We start from the raw sequence: 15,736 nt of genomic DNA, 5'->3' as shown, positions 1-15,736 counted from the left end.
GCACTGAAAAGCCTGCTTCCATTTCCAACATCCTATCTTTTGAAGCAGGGTTTTCTGCAGCGACAGCAACCAGAATGAGATTATGGAGTAGACTGGACATAAGCAACACACTTTGGGTGTCACTGTCTCCCATCACCTCCAGATGGGACCATCTAGTTGCAGGAAGACAGCTCAGGGATCCCACTGATTCTGCATTATGATGAGTTGTATAATCATTTCATTATATATTACAACGTAACAATAACAGAAATAAAGTACAAAATAAATGTAATGCACTTGAATCATCCTGAAACTCCCCAACCCCCCCCCCAAAATTGTTTCCATGAAACCCTCCCCGTGCCAAAAATCCTGGGGCCCGCTCCGGTTTGGGGGAACCCCCTAGGCGGATACAAATGTTTCCAAACTAGTAACAGTGGTGTTTGCACAACATTGCAATTGTACTAAACATCACCAGTAGTTCACCTTAAAATGGTTAACCTTATGTCGTGAGAATTTCACTTCAATTAAAAACAGAAAAGAATAAATAAAGATAAGCTCGCTCGCGCACCCGCTGAAGGGAGGCGGGACTGGAGACCTGGAGCCTCGCTTCTCCCAGCTGCCCCCTTGCGGGCTGCGCTTGCGCCCACGTGGCCCCGGTCAGTGCCCCAGCCCCCAAATCTAGAGGCCACGGGGGCTGAGAAAATGACAACAGGGGCATGGGAGAGGAGGCGCCCAGAGAACGATGGGGAGGAGGCCGGCACCCTCAGCGCCTGACACTGCCACCCGTGCCCAGCCAAGCTGATCCACCCCGGCTGCAGACTGAGGTGATCCGCGCCTTGCCCGCCGGGACGGGGCGGGGCCGGGGGCGGGGCCAACGGCGTGGGGAGGGTAGCCTGCGCGCGGGGCCGGACGCCAAGGAACCGGAACCCTTCAGCCGAGAGCACCAGTTTCCGGAGGGACCTCGGTTCCCGAAGGCAAAGTCGGCTGCACTGGGAAGGCGGCTTCCGGAGTCTCCTTTTGTCACCGGGCCTCAGCGGTGTGGAGGTGGCGGTTGCGGTGGCGATGAGGCAGAAGCACTACCTTGAGGCTGCGGCGCGGAATTTACAAGACAGCTGCCCGGGCCAGGCCCGCTATCTCCTGTAAGAGAGGGAGGCAGGGGGAGCGGGAGGCGAGCGGCGAGGGGCGTTTCCTCGTCCCTCACGAGTCTCTTTGTCTTTTGCAGCTGGGCCTACAGTTTGGCACACGGTAGGGAGGACGCGCTCGTCGCCCCGCTCCCTTCCACTCCGCACAACGCTCAGGATGATTCCTCCAAATCGGATCGACCCACTGCCGTGATAAACCCCCTCTAGAGGGTTCTTAGTTTCGTAAAAACTCCAGATTCCTTAACGTGCCCTACCTTTCCTGACCGATTATCGGCGTTTGAAACATTGATCAGTCTACTGGAAATAGTTTCCTCACTTGGCTTCCGCATCACCACAGAGTTCACCTCCTACCCCTTTAGCCACTGCCTCTTGATCTGCTTTGCTGGTTCCTCCTGATTTCCCCAACCTACAAACGTTGGAATGTCCTGGGACTCAGCCCTTGGACGTCTTTTCTAGCTGCACTCAGTTCCTTGGTGACAAGTTTCATTCAGTCTCATGGCTTTTAAATTCTGCAAACCGAGGACTTCCAAATTTATATCCCCAGTCCAGATCACTCACCCGAATCCTAGACTTATGCAGATGCTTTGAGAACTTTCTTTGAATATCATGTTAGGTGAAAACTCGAGCTTTTTCCCCCAACACGACAACCCCCCTCCTCCAATTCTTCCCATATCAGTAAATGGTAACCCCATCCTTAAGAATTACTCAGCCCAAAAATCTAGGAGCCACTCTTGACTCACTAATAGCCTTCCTCCCCAAGTCAATATGCCAGCAAATCCCTTTGGCTTTAAAATGTATCCAATATCTAGCCGCTTTTTTCCACATTCATCTTACCACCCCAGTCCAAGCTGTCAATTTCTCTCCTGGATTATTGGCAACACCTCGCATGCATTTCTACAGTCCAGTCTCATTCCAGCGGCCAACCTGAGCCTGATAGAAACCTAAGCTCGATCATGTCACTGGTCTGCTACAAACTCAAATGACTGCCCATCTCAGAGTAAATGTGAAAATCTTTTAAAGGGACTACATGGCCCTGTGTCATAGGTCCGCATTACTCTCTGACCTGCTCTCCCTTTTGTTCACTGAAAGCCAGCCACTGCCAGGACCCCCCCAGCTGTTTCACTGCCTTTGCAGCTGCCCTTCCTTCTACCTGGAACTCTCACCTCACATATCTGCTTGGATTCCTCCCTCACTTCCTTCTGGCTCTTGCAAATGTCACCCCACAAAGCCTTCCCTAGCAGCCCTATTTAAGATTATAGCAGCTCCATCGCCACTCCCCATTCGCACATTTGGCGATGTGTTGTCTCTCTCCATGAATTTTCCTTTGTTCACTGTGGTATCTGCCATACCCAGAACAGTGCTTGGCACTTAACAGTCACTCAATAAATGTGAATGAGTTTTACATTTGGCAGAGCTCAGTTACGAACATGGTCCTTAGCTTTCTGTAGTGCTGTCTATCCTTAGCACTTAACACAGGGCTCACCAATAAATATTTATCGAATAACAGATGGTGTGCCCACCTTCCTTTTCAGCAGCATCACCTTAACACCTCACTTTCCCCTAAATAACCATACTTACTTTTTCACTGTACTTGTACCTGAAAGCTCGTTACCAATAAGAGATGCCATTTCCAAATACAGATACAGTCATCCATGATGACTTTTGTCATGCCTGTTTGAAGTGTTTCTGGCGAGTCTTTGCAGAGTTTAATAATTTCCAGGGCATTTTAATCATATTCTGTTGCAGTTCTTACCGATCTTGTCTTCATTTGCTTAGGGCTCCCCAAGAATGTGAGTTCTATAAAGATAGCAACTCCATTACTTCCATATTTATGTCTCCACAGCTAGCATGGTAGATAGTCAGTGAATGCTTTCTTGAGTGCATAAAGGGCTTGGGGCAAGTCTTTTGTCCTGTTACTTTGTACTGCAGACAAAGCCCAGCTCACAACCACAAAATTGTGCTAATTGTTTAAAAAAGAGAAGTCACAATATAATTTGTTATTTTGTGACAAATGTTTGTAAAATTAGTGAGACATACAGCCTTTTTACTTGGTAGCAAGTAATGAACATGTAGCAAAGGGTAGGGACTTACCTCTCTGTTGCTAAAAAGAGTGAATGGATAGAATTATAGTGTTTTGTAAAATAAATCATGGCCAATTTATCTTTTTGTAAATCTATTTTGAGTTTGCTTAAGGAAAATGTATATTTGCTCATATTAAATACTATACTCTTTTGTATTTATAATATTGATAGTTTGAGGTAACAAAATATTCTGATTCACTGAATCATGAGTTTCATTTGTATAATTTTAGATGATAAAAGCGCTTTTGAAGGAACATGTCCATACTGTTTCCAGTTGCTGGTTCACGATAAGTCTCGAGTGCGCCTCAAACCCAAACCCAAACTGACACCCAAAATACAGAAACTTCTTAGTCGAAAAGCAAGAAATTATACACTCAGTTTTAAAGAAGCAAAAATTTTGAAAAAGTACGAAGACTCCAAAAGTGTATTGGTAAGATTTCTGTTCCAGTATGTGTAAATAAACTAGAATTTTCTTTTCTTTCTCTTAAGATGAGGTTAAGAATTAGCCTGAATGTAACTCAGAGAGTTGTGGTAGTAAATTTAGATTGTCAAAATATATACATAAGATTTTTTTCTAGTGATCACTGTTTCATCAAGAGTACAGCTTATTTTTGTTTTTTGCAATTACCTAAAACCAAACATCATGAACTCTCAATTGCCCAGATCTTATTGTTGAGCACAGTTATTTTCACAAATTTGAGAATTCCTTGAGCTCACCAGTGTGACATCACCTGAACTGCAGTTACCACTAAATTATTTTTTTGGGTAATGGGCCTTCAAACAGCAGTTCATATATTAGGTATACATAAAGGGCCTTGCCTTATGTATTAGGTACCAATGTTACTTCTTCAGTCACCCCCCTTCCATGTCAGAGTATGTATTTAAGTTTATGCCCAGCAAAGCTAAGTGCATCTTATGTTCGTTCATCAAACATTTCTTAAGGATGTATCTTATGCCAAAGAAGACTATGTATTGAGGATATAAAGTGCAATAAAACAGCCAAAAACAAATTACTTCTGGTTTACTGTATAGAGACCGGTATCAGATACACTTTATCTGCATGTTCTGTGTTAACATACATCAGCTGTTCGAGTGCCTGCTTACTACCAGGCACTGTGCTGGGCATCCTGGACATTATGACAGATTATGTCTGGCCCAAGACTACAGTTGGTAATGACTTGGATTGGAACTGCCTTATATTTAGGAGTTTACCATTATTAGACAGGTAAATGCATTTTGCTTTGCCATTAAATTGATTGTTTAATCTACGTAAAGCAACTTAAATAGACCCCTGTAAATGCATTTTTACCTGCTCACAAACATCAGAGTACTTCTCAGCTAAACTAGTTTGTATTAATTTTGTTGAGACCTGGGCTGAATCCTTTGCCTTGAGGGTCAGATATGTAGAAGAAAGGCGTTTAGCTATAAAATGAACCATGTCTTGAAAAATGAATCCTAAAAAAAAGTCAACCTCTATAGCTAATAAAGTGAAGAAGTATGGGAATGTGAGAATTCATTTGATTGGTTTTATAAATTACTTTAGACCTGTATTTATAGAATCACTAAGGGTTTGAAGGAGTCAATTAAATTTTCAGGGATATTTTGCCATGTTTTATTGGGAAAAGGCTTCGAGGTTGTCTGCAAAGAATGCTAAATGTCTGCTATTGTTATAAAGAATATCCTTCCAGATGTTAAAGGGTATCATTCCCAGTCTCCTCCATTCTCCCCGAACAGTTTTACACTGAGAAAGTAGAGACTTTATCATCTTTAAAATGGTGTTTTAAATTATATACAAATGTTTACCCATTAACTTTTTATTGAAGATTTTCTTTTAAATTTGTGTCTTGTCTGATTCCTGCTGCTACTTTACAAGCTTGCTGAGAGCAGTCTTTATTACTCACCCTGTAGTACCTGGTTTAGTTTCTTATGTATAAGAATTTAATGAACATGCAGTTTATTGGATTAAATTATAAGAGAAATCAAACCCACTATTTCTTCTTTTTATGGCAGTTGATTACTTGTAAAACATGCAACAGAACAGTTAAACATCATGGTAAAAGTAGAAGCTTTCTATCAGCATTGAAGAGCAATCCTACCACTCCTGTGAGTAAACTCAGCCTGAAGACCCCAGAGAGAAAGACTCTAAGTTCTTCAAAGCTAAATCATGATACGTCTGGTTCCAAAGGCAAGAGCCCAGCATTGATTTTCAGGTATCTTAATCCGTTAAGCTAATTAAATTGCCAGTGTTAACCCCCGAGTTCTAATGTGTCTGTTTAATATACACTCCCTGAAATCTTCATGCAGTTGAGGAAGTCATCACTGCAGTTACTTCCAGCCTCTTCCTGGGCCTGTTCCCAGCTGCCTGTTAAATGTATCCACTTTCCACCCCTAAATGTCCCCACAGATAGCTACTCAAACCCTGCCCATCCTCCTAAAATTTCCTTGTTCTGTGAATGACAGAATAGACATTCTCATGTCTTCCTAGACATTCTGACCTGAAATGGTGAGTATAGTTGACAATCCTACTCCCTCAGTCTTGGTCTAGGTAGTCACCAGTTTCTATCCATCCTGCTTCCAAGGTGTCTGCAACTGTTCTCTCCTTTTTCTACCTGCTGATGTTGTCTATTAGGTAATTATTGACCCTTTGCCAGGACTACTACAATAATTCCCTGAGTCTTCGTGCTTCTAGTTTCACACCCTTCTAAGTCTGATACTTTTTAAAAGCACAGTTCTGATTAGAAGCTTTAGCACCTCACTCTGTAGCTTATGGAACAAATACTCCAGCATGGGTTTCCAGCCCCCACTACCTGGCACCAGTCTGCATGTCTTACTTGCCTTAATTCATCCTATGAGTCAACAAAACTGAACCACTCACAGTTTACTTTCCTGCTCTAAACCTTTGTTCTTGCTGTTTCCCATATCAGAAATTCCTGTGGAAATCTAACTGAATAGGGATTTGTGAAATGATGCTTTTAGCTATGTGACTGGGCACATGTTTTATTTTTAATAATCCTTAGTACTTTATTCACTATGCTAATCAATAAATTTAACTCCATAGAAACTGTGAAAGAAATTTTTAAACATTTTGTTACAAAAGAGTCTGGTAGTTTCTTTTCTTTTTTTTTTATTAATTAATTTATTTAATTGGCTGTGTTGGGTCTTCGTTGCTGCACACGGGCTTTCTCTAGTTGCAGTGCGTGGGGGCTACTCTTCCTTGTGGTACACGGGCTTCTCATTGCGGTGGTCTTTCTTGTTGCAGAGCACGGGCTCTAGGCACGTGGGCTTCAGTAGTTGCAGCACATGGGCTCAATGATTGTGGCTCATGGGCTCTAGAGCGCCTGCTCAGTGGTTGTGGCACACGGGCTTAGTTGTTCCATGGCATGTTGTATCTTCCTGGGGCAGGGCTCGAACCTGTGTCCCCTGCATTGGCAGGAGGATTCTTACCCACTGCGCCACCTAGGAAGTCCAAGAGTCTGGTAGTTTCTTGAAAATCAATAACAAAATTCAGCAAGGACTGGATTATTTCAGTTGTTTTTATATTGGGTTTGACATTTAAAATTTCAAGTCGAGTTTTCTCTATATTCCTAATTATTTTGATGTTTCGTGTGATAGGAATTCATCATGGAAGTTTCTATTTTATTCGACATGTGCAGATAAAAGAACATTTAGCATATTTAAAATAATTCACTTGCATTTAGACCAGACTGCTTCTTAGCTATATGCAGGAAAGAGAAAGCTATTTCACATTTGTCATGGATGGGGAGTCAGAAGACAGATGAGACTGACAAACCCCAAATATTCTTTGGGGTGACGAACACAATTGGAGGGAATGAAATAGAATGAGGCATAAATACACATACCAGATGGGGAATCATTTATTCAGTGGATATTTTTAGAGGGCCTCCTCCGTGCTTGGCACTGTTAAAAAGCACTGGAATATACAGTTAGTTGTACAGTGTCTGCCCTGTGGAGCTTACATTGTAGGGCAGAAATACAAACGAATGGTACCTATATGTGTAGGTTGAGATTCTTCACTTTTGAGAAAGGTAGCGGTCTTGAGCTGTGAAGAAAAAATATGTTTTTAAACTCCTTGCTTAGAATTGTCATGAATCTTCATGTCAGACTTACAGGGAACTCAGACCTGAGGACACTTTGCCTTTAGCTTTCTCTTTCTAGTGTGATAGAAGCTTCTAGAACCACCCATTATACCTTGTAAATGTTGCCTATAGCCTGTTTAGTGAGGAGATTATTTTAACAAAATGGGAATGACTTTGCTGGGTACATCCACTGCTCATATATGGCCATAATTATTATGGAAGAATAGAAAATGATTCTTGTAGCAAGTATCTAGGCTAAGCAGGAAGAACTGTTGTTTGTCAGTATACCTAAGTGTGGCTTTATGTTTCTTTTCAGAACACCTACATCTGGACAGTCAACACCCATTTGCTCCTCAAAGAATGTGAGAAAAACAAAGAAACACTTCTCTCAACTAAAAATGTTGCTTAGTCAGAGTGAATCCGAAAAGAATCCAAAGGTGGACTTCAGAAATTTCTTATCTTCTTTATAAAGGATGGACTATGAAAATAAGAAACGTTTAATGCAATTTCTGAAACTAAAGTTAGTCAGAAAAACTGCTTTTTAAAAAACTTATATATTTTTTCTTTAAGAATTTTTATTGAGATACAATTGACATACAATAAACTGCATGTATTTAAAGTGTACAATTTGATGGTTTTTTTCTTATTAGTAATGTATATATGGCAATCCCAATCTCCCAATTCATCCCACCCCAGCCCCCACTGCTTTCCCCACTTAGTGTCCATATGTTTGTACTCCACATCTGTGTCTCTATTTCTGCCTTGCAAACTGGTTGATTTGTACCATTTTTCTATATTCCACATATATGTGTTAATATACGATATTTGTTTTTCTCTTTCTGACTCACTTCACTCTGTATGACAGTCTCTAGGTCCATCCATGTCTCTGAAAATGTCCCAATTTCATTACTTTTTATGGCTGAGTAATATTCCATTATATATATGTAACACATCTTTATCCATTCATCTGTTGATGGACATGTAGGTTGCTTTCATGTCCTGGCTATTGTAAATAGTGCTGCAATGAACATTGGGGTACATATGTCTTTTTGAATGATGGTTTTTCTCTGGGTATGTGCCCAATAGTGGGATTGCTGGGTCATATGGTAACTCTATTTTTAATTTTTTAAGGAACCTCCATACTGTTCACAGTGGCTGTATCAATTTACATTCCCACCAACAGTGCAAGAGGGTTCCCTTTTCTCCAGCATTTACTCTTTGTAGATTTTCTGATGATGCCCATTCTAACCAGTGTGAGGTGATACCTTCTTGTAGTTTCGATTTGCATTTCTCTAATAATTAGTGATGTTGAGCAGCTTTTCATGTGCCTCATGGCCATCCATATGTCTTCTTTGGAGAAATGCCTGTTTAGGTCTTCTGCCCATTTTTTGATTGGGTTCTTTGTTTTTTTGACATTGAGCTGCATGAACTGTTTATATATTTTGGAGATTAATCCTTTGTCTGTTGATTCATTTGCAAATATTTTCTCCCATTCTGAGTGTTGTCTTTTCATTGTGCTTATAGTTTCCTTTGCTGCTTAGAAGCTTTCAAGTTTCATTAGGTCCCACTTATTTTTGTTTTCATTTCCATTGCTCTAAGACATGAGTCAAAAAAGATTTTGCTGTGATTTACGTTAAAGACTGTTGTTCCTATGTTTTCCTCTAGGAGTTTTATAGTGTCTGGCCTTACATTTAGGTCTTTAATCCACTTTGAGTTTATTTTTATGTATAGTATTAGGGAGTGTTCTAATTTCATTCTTTTACATGTAGCTGTGCAGTTTTCCCAGCACCACTTATTGAAGAGGCTGTCTTTTCTCCATTGTATATCCTTGCTTCCTTTGTCATAGATTAGTTGACCATAGTTTAACTCTGGGCTGTCTATCTTGTTCCATTGATCTATATTTCTGTTTTTGTGCCAGTACCATATTGTCTTGATTACTGTAGCTTTGTAGTATAGTCTGAAGTCAGGGAGTCTGATTCCTCCAGCTCCATTTTTTTCCCTCAAGATTGCTTTGGCTGTTTGGGGTCTTTTGTGTCTCCATACAAATTTTAGGATTTTTTTGTTCTACTTCTGTAAAAAATGCCGTTGGTAATTTGATAGGGATTGCATTGAATCTGTAGATTGCCTTGGGTAGTATAGTCATTTTCACAATGTTGATTCTTCCAATCCAAGACCATGGTACATCTCCCCATATGTTTGTGTCATCTTTGATTTCTTTCATTAGTGTCTTACAGTTTTCTGAGTACAGGTCTTTTACCTCCTTGGTTAGGTTTATTCCTGGGTATTTTATTGCAATGGTGAATGGGATTGTTTCTCTTTCTGATTGTTCATTGTTTGTGTATAGAAATGCAAGAGATTTCTGTGTGTTTAATTTTGTATCCTGCAACTTTACCAAATTCATTGATTAGCTCAAGTAGTTTTTTGGTGGCATCTTTAGGATTTTCTATGTATAGTATCATGTCATCTGCAAACAGTGACCGTTTTACTTCTTTTCCAATCTGGATTCCTTTTATTTTTCTTCTCTGATTACTGTGGCAAGGACTTCCAAAAACTATGTTGAGTAGCAGTGGCAAGAGTGGACATCCTTGTCTTGTTCCTGATCTTAGAGGGAATGCTTCCAGTTTTTCACCATTGAGAATGATGTTTGTTGTGGGTTTGGCCTTTATTATGTTGAGGTAGGTTCCCTCTATGCCCACCTTCTGGAGAGTTTTTATCATAAATGGGTGTTGAATTTTGTCAAAAGCTTTTTCTGCATCTATTGAGATGATCATGTGGTTTTTATCCTTCCATTTGTTAATGTGGTGTATCACATTGATTGATTTGCATATATTGAAGAATCCTTGCATCCCAGGGATAAACCCCACTTGATCCTGGTGTATGATCCTTTTAATGTGTTGTTGGATTCTCTTGGCTAGTATTTTGTTGAGGATTTTTGCATCTAAATTCATCAGTGGTATTGGTCTGTAGTTTTCTTTTTTTGTAGTATGTTTGTCTGGTTTTGGAATCAGGGTGATGGTGGCTTCATAAAATGAGTTTGGGATTGTTCCTTCCTCTGCAATTTTTTGGAAGAGTTTGAGAAGGATGGGTGTTAGCTCTTCTCTAAATGTTTGATAAAATTCACCCATGAATCCATCTGGTCCTGGACTTTTGTTTGTTGGGAGATTTTTAATCACAGTTTCAATTTCATTACTTGTGATTGGTCTGTTCATATTTTCTATTTCTTCCTGATTCAGTCTTGGAAGGTTATACCTTTCTAGAAATCTGTCCATTTCATCCAGGTTGCCCATTTTATTGGCATATAGTTGCTAATAGTAGTCTCTTATGGTGGTTTTTATTTCTGCGGTGTCCATTGTACCTTCTCCTGTTTTATTTCTAATTTATTGATTTGAGTCCTCTCCCTCTTTTTCTTGATGAGTCTTGCTAAAGGTTTATCAATTTTATCTTCTCAAAGAACCAGCTTTTTGTTTTATTGATTTTTTGCTATTGTTTTCTTTGTTTCTATTTCATTTCTTTATGCTCTGATCTTTGTGATTCCTCTCCGTCTACTCACTTGGGGTTTTGTTTGCTCTTCTTCCTCTAGTTTCTTTAGGTGTAAGGTTAGATTGTTTATTTGGGATTTTTCTTGTTTCTTGAGGTAGGATTGTATTGCTATAAACTTGCCTCTTAGAACTGCTTTTGCTGCATCCCATAGGTTTTGGATCATTGTGTTTTTGTTGTCATTTGTCTCTAGATATATTTTGATTTCCTCTTTGATTTCTTCAGTGATCTTTTGGTTATTTAGTAGCGTGTTGTTTAGTCTCCATGTGTTTGTGTTTATTACAGGTTTTTTTCCTGTAATTGGTTTCTAATCTCATAGTGTTGTGGTCAGAAAAGATGCTTGATATGATTTCAATTTTCTTAACTTTACCAAGACTTGATTTGTGACCCAAGATGTGATCTATCCTGGAGAATGTTCCATGTGCACTTGAGAAGAATGTGTAATCTGCTGTTTGGATGTAACGTCCTATAGATATCTATTAAATCCAGCTGATTTATTGTGTCATTTAAAGCTTGTGTTTCCTTATTAATTTTCTGTCTGGATGATCTGTCCATTGGTGTAAGTGGCGTCTTAAAGTGCCCCACTATGATTGTGTTCCTGTCAATTTCCTCTTTTCTAGTTGTTAGCATTTGCCTTATGTATTGAGATGCTCCTATATTGGGTGCATATATATTTATAATGGTTATCTCCTCTTCTTGTATTGATCCCTTGATCATTATGTAGTGTCCTTTCTTGTCTCTTGCAACATTTTTTATTTTAAAGTCTATTTTATCTGATATGAGTATTGCTACTCCAGCTTTTTTGATTTCCATTTGCATGGAATATCTTTTTGCATCTCCTCACTTTCAGTCTGTTTGTGTCCCTATGTCTGAAGTGGGTCTCTTGTAGACAGCATATACATGGGTCTTGTTTTTGTATTCATTCCACCAGTCTGTGTCTTTTGGTTAGTGCATTTAGTCCATTTACATTCAAGGTGATTATCAATATGTATATTCCTATTACCATTTTCCTAACTGTTTTGTTTTTGTTTTTGTAGGTCCTTTTCTTCTCTTGTGTTTCCCGCTTAGAGAAGTTCCTTTAGCATTTGTTGTAGGCCTGGTTTGGTGGTGCTGAATTCTCTTGTCTGTAAAGCTTTTGATTTCTCTGTCAAATCTGAATGAGATTCTTGCTGGGTAGAGTGTTCTTGGTTGTAGTTTCTTCTCTTTCATCACTTTAAATATATCATGCCACTCCCTTCTGGCTTGCAGGGTTTCTGCTGAGAAATTAGCTGTTAACCTTATGGGAGTTCCCTTGTATGTTACTTGTTGTTTTTTCCTTGTTGCTTTTAATAATTTTTCTTTGTCTTTAATTTTTGTCAAATTGACTACTATACGTCTTGGCGTGTTTCTCTTTGGGTTTATCCTGCCTGGGACTTTCTGTGCTTCCTGGACTTGGGTGGCTATTTCCTTTCTCATGTTAGGGAAGTTTTCGAGTATAATCTCTTCCAATATATTCTCTGGTCCTTTCTCTCTTCTCCTTCTGGGACCCCTATAATGCGAATGTTGGTGTGTTTAACATTGTCCCAGAGGTCTCCTAGGTTGTCTTCAGTGCTTTTTTCTTTATTCTTTTCCGCATCAGTGATTTTCACCATTCTGTCTTCCAGGTCACTTATTCGTTCTTCTGCCTCAATAAATCTGCTATTGGTTCCTTCTAGTGTATTTTTCATTTCAGTTATTGTGTTGCTTATCTCTGTTTGTTTGTTCTTTAATTTTTCTATGTCTTTGGTAAACTTTTCTTGCATCATTTCGATCTTTGCACGCAGTCTTTTTTCAAAGTCCTGTATCATCACTATCATTATTCTGAATTCTTTTTCTGGAAGGGTGCCTGTCTTCTTTTCATTTAGTTGTTTTTCTGGGGTTTTATCCTGTCCCTTCATCTGGTACAAAGTCCTCTGCTTTTTCATCTTCTCTATCTTTCTGTGGCTGTGGTTTTCAGTTCCACAGAACAAAATACTGCTGATACTGCTTGATACTGTTGTCTACCCTCTTGTGGAGAAAGCTATCCAAGAGGCTTGTGTGTGCTTCCTGATGGGAGGGACTGGTGGTGGGTAGGGCTGGGTGGGTGGAGCTCAGTAAAACTTTAATCTGCTTGTCTGCCAAGGGGTGGGGTGTGTTCCCACCCTGTTGGTTGTTTGGCCTGAGGTGACCCAGCACTGGAGCTTATAGGCTTTCTAGTGGGGGCTAATGGTGGGCTCAGGGAGGGCTCAAGCCAGTGAGTGCTTCCCAGAATCCCTGTTGCCAGTGTCCCTGTCCCTGTGGTGGGCCACAGCTGCCCCCACCTCTGCAAGCAACCCTCCATCACCAGCAGGTAGATCCGGTTCAGTCTCCTATGGGGGTCACTGCTTCTTTTCCCCTGGGTCCTGGTGGGCACACTCCTTTTTGTGTGCCCTCCAAGAGTGTATTCTCTGTTTCCCCCAGTTCTGTGGGGGTCCTGAAATCAAGTCCTGCTGACTTTCAAAGTCTGATTATCTGGGGATTCCTCCTGCCATTGCTGGACCCCCAGGTTAGGAAGCCTAACGTGGGGCTCAGAACCCTCAATTTAGTGGGTGGACTTCTGTGGTATAACTGTTCTCCAGTTTGTGAGTCATCCACCCAGTGGTTATGGGATTTGATTTTATCGTGATTGCGCCCCTCATACCATCTCATTACGGCTTCTCCTTTGTCTCTGGATATGGGGTGTCTTTTTTGGTGAGTTCTAGTGTCTTTCTGTCGATGATTGTTCAGCAGTTCGTTGTAATTCCGGTGCTCTTGCAAGAGGGTGTGACTGCTTCTGCAATGCTCCCAAGGCTTCCCTAAAGGCTGTAATCCAATTTCACCAAAAAACTTACTTATTCTTAAAATACATGGAAACTAGGGTCCAAGAGCAAACTTTTCTTGGCTTCTTCAGTGTTTATGGAGAAAATACCTCATTAGAATGAAAAACTCTAAACTGCCTGCCTCACCGGGTGATTGTAATGATCAAAAATATACAAAAGGTCCTTGTAAGTAGTAAAGATATATATGGACATTGAGTGCTTATATTACTATTTTCTCCTCCCTTAGGTTTTCATTATTTATGTCATTTTCTTTCATAAGGTAATTGAGGCCTTTATGAGAGGTCTACTTAACTCCTTTCTAGGTGTCGGTGGCCTTATTGCTAATTCAGAAAAAAGTATAAAGTATAATATTTCACTGTAAGTGGCATTTCATTTGCTCAGGTGAAGACTTACGTTTAAGTCTAAAATTTACATCAGAATGTAACATAGTAACAGTTTAAGTATTTTAAGTCTTTCCTGGAACATAGATATACTATTTTTAAATAATAGGCTCAGATTGTATTCAACCTGTCTTTTAAAAGCTCTTTAACTAAGTAGCTACTTTAAACTATAATGTTTCCAAGCCTCTTTGCTGCTTAAAAGTTTAAAATTTAAATTTTCTTAAGAACATACAATGAAGAAAGGATATCTCTTCAATAAATAGTGATAGGAAAACTGGACAGCCACATGCAAAAAAATGAAACTACCATTATCTCACACCATACGTAAAATTAACTCAAAATGGATTAAAGACTTGACTGTTAAGACCTTAAACCATAAAACTCTTAGAAGAAATCATAGGCAGTATGCTCTATGACATTAGTCTTATCATTATGTTTCTAGATATGTCTCCTCAGACAAGGGAAACAAAAGCAAAAACAAATTGGATTATGTTCAACTAAGAAGCTTCTGCACAGCAAAGGAAACCATCAATAAAATGAGAAAACAACCTTAATGGGAGAAGATGTTTGCAAATGATATATCTGATAAGGGGTTAATACATAAAGGACTCATCTATTAAACAAACAAACAAAAATAACCTGTTAAAAAAATGGGCAGAGAAGCCGAAGAGACATTTTTCCAAAGAAGACATACAGATGGCCAACAGACACAGGAAAAGACATTCAACATCACTAATTATCAGGGAAATGCAAATCAAAACCACAATGAGATAGCACTTCACATCTGTCAGAATGACTGGAATCAAAAAGGCAACAAAGTGTTGCCACAGATATGGAGGAAAGGAAACCCTTGTGCACTGTTAGTAGGAATGCAAATTAATGTAGACACTGTGGAAGACAGTATAAAGATTTCTCCAAAAATTAAGAATAGAACTACCACAAGATCCAGCTATCCCATTTCTTGGTATTTATACAAGAATACAGAAACACTAATCTGAAAATATACCTATATCTGCCACATTCATCGCAGCATTATTTACAATAGCCAAGATATGGAAACAACCTAAGTGCCCATCAATGGATGAAGATAAAAAAGTTGTGGTATATATGCACAATGGAATACTACTCTGCCATTAAAAAAAAAAAGATGAAATCTTGCCATTTGCGATAACATGGATGGATCTTGACGGTATTATGCTAAGTGAAATAAGTCAGGTGGAGAAAGACAAATACCATATCACTTCACTCAAGTGGAATATGGAAAACTAAAAACAAAACCAAAATAAATGAACCAAACAGTAACAAACATTTAGATAGACCAGAGTTGTAGTTACCAGAGGGGACTGGGAAGTGGGGGGAAAAATGGGTAAGGGGACTCAACTGTAAGGTGATAGATGGAAAATAAGTTTTTGGTAGTTATTATAGAAGTAGAAATATAATGCTGTACACATGAAACTTGTATAATGTTATAAATCATTGTTACCACAAATAAATAGAGAAAGCAAACAAGCAAGCAAAAAATATTTTTCTTCCTTTAGGACTTGGCAAACTGAAAAGCCAAAGTTATCAAGGAGGTCGTTTTGTAGTTGTGTGAAGTGAAATTACACTAACTAGTACTAGCACCAAAAAGGGGTGGCAAGGGTCATCATTCTGAGCTTCCTCAGG

The 15,736-nt window shown here is 39.5% G+C and overlaps 1 protein-coding gene across 2 annotated transcripts; it reads left to right on the top strand.

The window, feature by feature from the left end:
* The first annotated feature begins 994 nt into the window (after window positions 1-994).
* Window positions 995-7,926, top strand: C11H18orf21 (chromosome 11 C18orf21 homolog). 2 transcript variants are annotated; one of them, XM_057700689.1, is made up of 5 exons: window positions 995-1,118; window positions 1,202-1,224; window positions 3,433-3,632; window positions 5,213-5,412; window positions 7,616-7,926. In XM_057700689.1, exons 1-5 carry the CDS (start codon window positions 1,042-1,044, stop codon window positions 7,767-7,769), a joined length of 654 nt encoding a protein of 217 aa, XP_057556672.1. In that variant the 5' UTR covers window positions 995-1,041; the 3' UTR covers window positions 7,770-7,926. The 2 variants fall into 2 exon arrangements, with proteins under 2 accessions (XP_057556672.1, XP_057556673.1); XM_057700690.1 differs by lacking the exon at window positions 5,213-5,412.
* The last annotated feature ends 7,810 nt before the right edge of the window (window positions 7,927-15,736 follow it).

This window comes from Hippopotamus amphibius, chromosome 11, assembly GCF_030028045.1.
Source record: "Hippopotamus amphibius kiboko isolate mHipAmp2 chromosome 11, mHipAmp2.hap2, whole genome shotgun sequence".
NCBI lineage: Eukaryota > Metazoa > Chordata > Mammalia > Artiodactyla > Hippopotamidae > Hippopotamus > Hippopotamus amphibius.
Note: the sequence above shows the minus strand (reverse complement) of the source record. Positions and strands in the feature narration are given on the sequence as shown.